Below are 2,997 nucleotides of genomic sequence, written 5' to 3' on the forward strand. Positions count from 1 at the left end.
TCAGACATTCATGTCCTCCTCGCTATAAATTTAATTTCTTCTGTGATCCTCCTTGAGTTTCCATCTAGTGCCACCATCGGGTCAAAACTACAATTTGTCCAAAAATTTGGTTTACCAAAATTTACAAAACTGATGACTTTCCCATCAGCCTCAGTTGTGCTTATTAGCAAATGCACCGCTGTGCCTAAGTAGAGCCTCACAGAGCTGCTAGCATGGTTTTAGACTCTATAACCCTGTTTAGAGCAAGATTAAAAGTGCTTAGCTGGTAAACAGAGTAAACAATAAAAATGCTAAAATAATGAGACTACTGAGAAAAGATGAACAGGATAAAACAATGAAACAAACGCATAATCTTAGAAGCATGGTTCAAATGAAACTTGCTTTACTCTCCTCAATCCACCTTTGATCCAGTCTTCCTCAGTAAATCGAAAAATTGTAATGTAGCCTTGATTCATTTCATCAGTAGTCCCCAATTTCCCCCAACAAACACATTTCATTCTTGTCTTTCTAATCTCCCCTCTTTTCTTTCATGTCTTCAGCTGGCAGAGATGAAGAAGAAGCTGGAGCAGGAGGCTGCGTCTCTGGACAGTGCAGAGGAGGGACGCAAGCGAAGCCAGCGGGAGTTGGACAGTGTGATGCAGCAGCTGGAGGAGAAGACCGCAGCCTACGACAAACTGGACAAGACAAAAACCCGTTTACAGCAGGAGCTGGATGACCTCATAGTGGACCAGGACCACCTGAGGCAGATTGTCTCTAACCTGGAGAAGAAGCAGAAGAAATTTGACCAGGTATCATGTCAGCAGTGACAAAGACAAATGATAAACTGCTCATTTTTCATTTGACAGTTTGAAATCTTGGACAATGGACAACTGTCTTCAATGTGTCAGATAAAAAGGAACATTCGAATTAGCAGCTGTAACAATCATATAATGGTCATAAGGGAATATGAATAAAATATGAGAGATCAACTTTTCACCACCAACATCCAAGATTGATTTCTCAATCAGTGAAACAATGAGTACACTGTTCATTTCACCACAACGTCGCCTTCAAAAAAGTCTTTTAACTAGTGGGATGTTGACCCCCAACTGCCATTTGTTGTCTCTCTCCTTCTCCTAGATGCTGGCCGAGGAGAAAATGATCTCTACTAAGTATGCAGAGGAGCGCGACAAGGCCGAGGCTGAGGCCAGGGAGAAGGAAACACGAGCTCTGACACTGGCCCGTGAGCTGGAGGCCATGGTGGTTCTGAAAGATGAGTTGGACCGGGCTAATAAGGTGCTCAAGGCTGAGATGGAAGACTTGGTCTCCTCCAAGGACGATGTTGGCAAGAGTGTAAGCAAAAATAGTAACACATATTGGTTTTGTCTACCCTGGAAATGTTTTTATTTATGTTTTTATATAAGCAGCAAAGATTGCGTTGCTCCTCTTCAGTCTTAAAAATGCTGAATGTGTACCAACGCAACCACAGGTTCATGAGCTGGAGAGGTCAAAGCGTGCCATGGAGCAGCAGTTGGAGGAGATGAAAACTCAGCTGGAGGAGCTGGAGGATGAGCTGCAGACCACGGAGGACGCCAAACTGCGTCTGGAGGTCAACATGCAGGCCATGAAGGCCCAGTTTGACCGAGACCTGCAGGCCCGAGATGAGCAAGGAGAGGAAAAAAGGAAACAGCTGGTTAAACAGGTAGGAGAGAAGACCCTTAAAATGTTTAGCGACAGCTTTTTTTTTTCATAGTGTTTTTTTTTTTTTTTTTTTTCACAAACCATTGCAGGGTTGTAAATTTTAAATTACATTTTTGCGTAGAATTTCTGAAAATGTCCTTTTGCTCTCCTTCAGGTGCGTGAGATGGAGATCGAGCTGGAAGATGAACGCAGGCAGCGTAGTGGGGCCCTCTCATCCAAGAAGAAACTGGAGATGGACCTGGCAGAGCTCGGATCCCAGATCGATGCTGCCAACAAGGGCCGCGATGAGGCCCTCAAACAGCTGAAAAAACTCCAGGTAATATAGGCATGCAAAAAGTGGTCACTGTGGTCACATACATTAATTGGAAAATCCCTCAAAATGATGTCCGTCTAACTTCAGCACTGCTGTCTGCATGTGTACTCTCCAGGCCCAAACGAAAGACTTGATAAGAGAGCTGGACGAGCTGCGTTTGTCCAGAGACGAAGCCATCAACGGGGCCAAGGAGATTGAGAAGAAGCTCAAGGACATGGAGGCAGACGCCCTGCACTTCCAGGAGGTATGAATGTGGAAAATAACAACTGAAAACTCTGAAACCTGACTGGATATAATAAAAAGTGCCTGATTTGGACAATTTCTTGGACAATATTATAAATTACGTATATTGCATATATTATAATAATATTATTATAGATATAGATAGATAGATAGATATATTTATTAACAAAAAACATAAACAGAGCTATGATTCCTGTCCCGCTCACTCCTGTTGTCTTTTGTTTTTTTTTCTGTCCCAGTCACATGATGATTAGAGAAATTTACTCCCATCTGGCAGATTTCTGAAAAAATGTCAGCCGCTGCAATGGACATAATAGTCAGTCATAGGAATGTGATCTGAGCTAAAAGTAATTTCTCTCATCTGTGCGAGCTTAAAAATTGGCAGGAGGGTTCTAGTTGTTGTTGTTGTTTGATTGACATCAATCAACGCACATCATTTCCTATTAGTATTATCTAATTAATAAAATAGTTCCACTAAAGTGCAATGACATTAAGAGTCAAGGTTGCTTTTATTGCCTACTGAGACAATAATTGCTGCTTAAAGTAGGAATGTAACAAAAGACACTGACGGAATACTGTCACTACTACTGAGTATGTGCTCGGACTGCCATACCAACAAGCCAGGCTCTTCGGCATTGTGGTCAAGTTGCATGTTACCCTGTAGACCCGTTTTGTATTTTGGTAAGCGTGACTGGTTCACTCCCTTCGCTACAGACACTTGACTATTATTATAATTATTAGCACATAATGCATACTTTTAT

General features: G+C 42.1%; 1 protein-coding gene across 1 annotated transcript; it reads left to right on the plus strand.

Annotated features, from left to right (window-relative positions):
- Positions 1-539: 539 nt before the first annotated feature.
- LOC123965857 (myosin-11-like) lies at positions 540-2,266 on the plus strand (the record flags this gene model as incomplete). The annotated part of the gene is made up of 5 exons (XM_046042190.1): positions 540-788; positions 1,120-1,332; positions 1,469-1,681; positions 1,835-1,996; positions 2,109-2,266. Coding segments are annotated over 5 exons (972 nt in total), but the record flags the coding sequence as incomplete, so codon positions are not given.
- Between the last annotated feature and the right edge of the window lie 731 nt (positions 2,267-2,997).

The sequence above is a fragment of the Micropterus dolomieu genome, unplaced genomic scaffold (genome assembly GCF_021292245.1).
Source record: "Micropterus dolomieu isolate WLL.071019.BEF.003 ecotype Adirondacks unplaced genomic scaffold, ASM2129224v1 contig_11507, whole genome shotgun sequence".
Classification (NCBI taxonomy): domain Eukaryota; kingdom Metazoa; phylum Chordata; class Actinopteri; order Centrarchiformes; family Centrarchidae; genus Micropterus; species Micropterus dolomieu.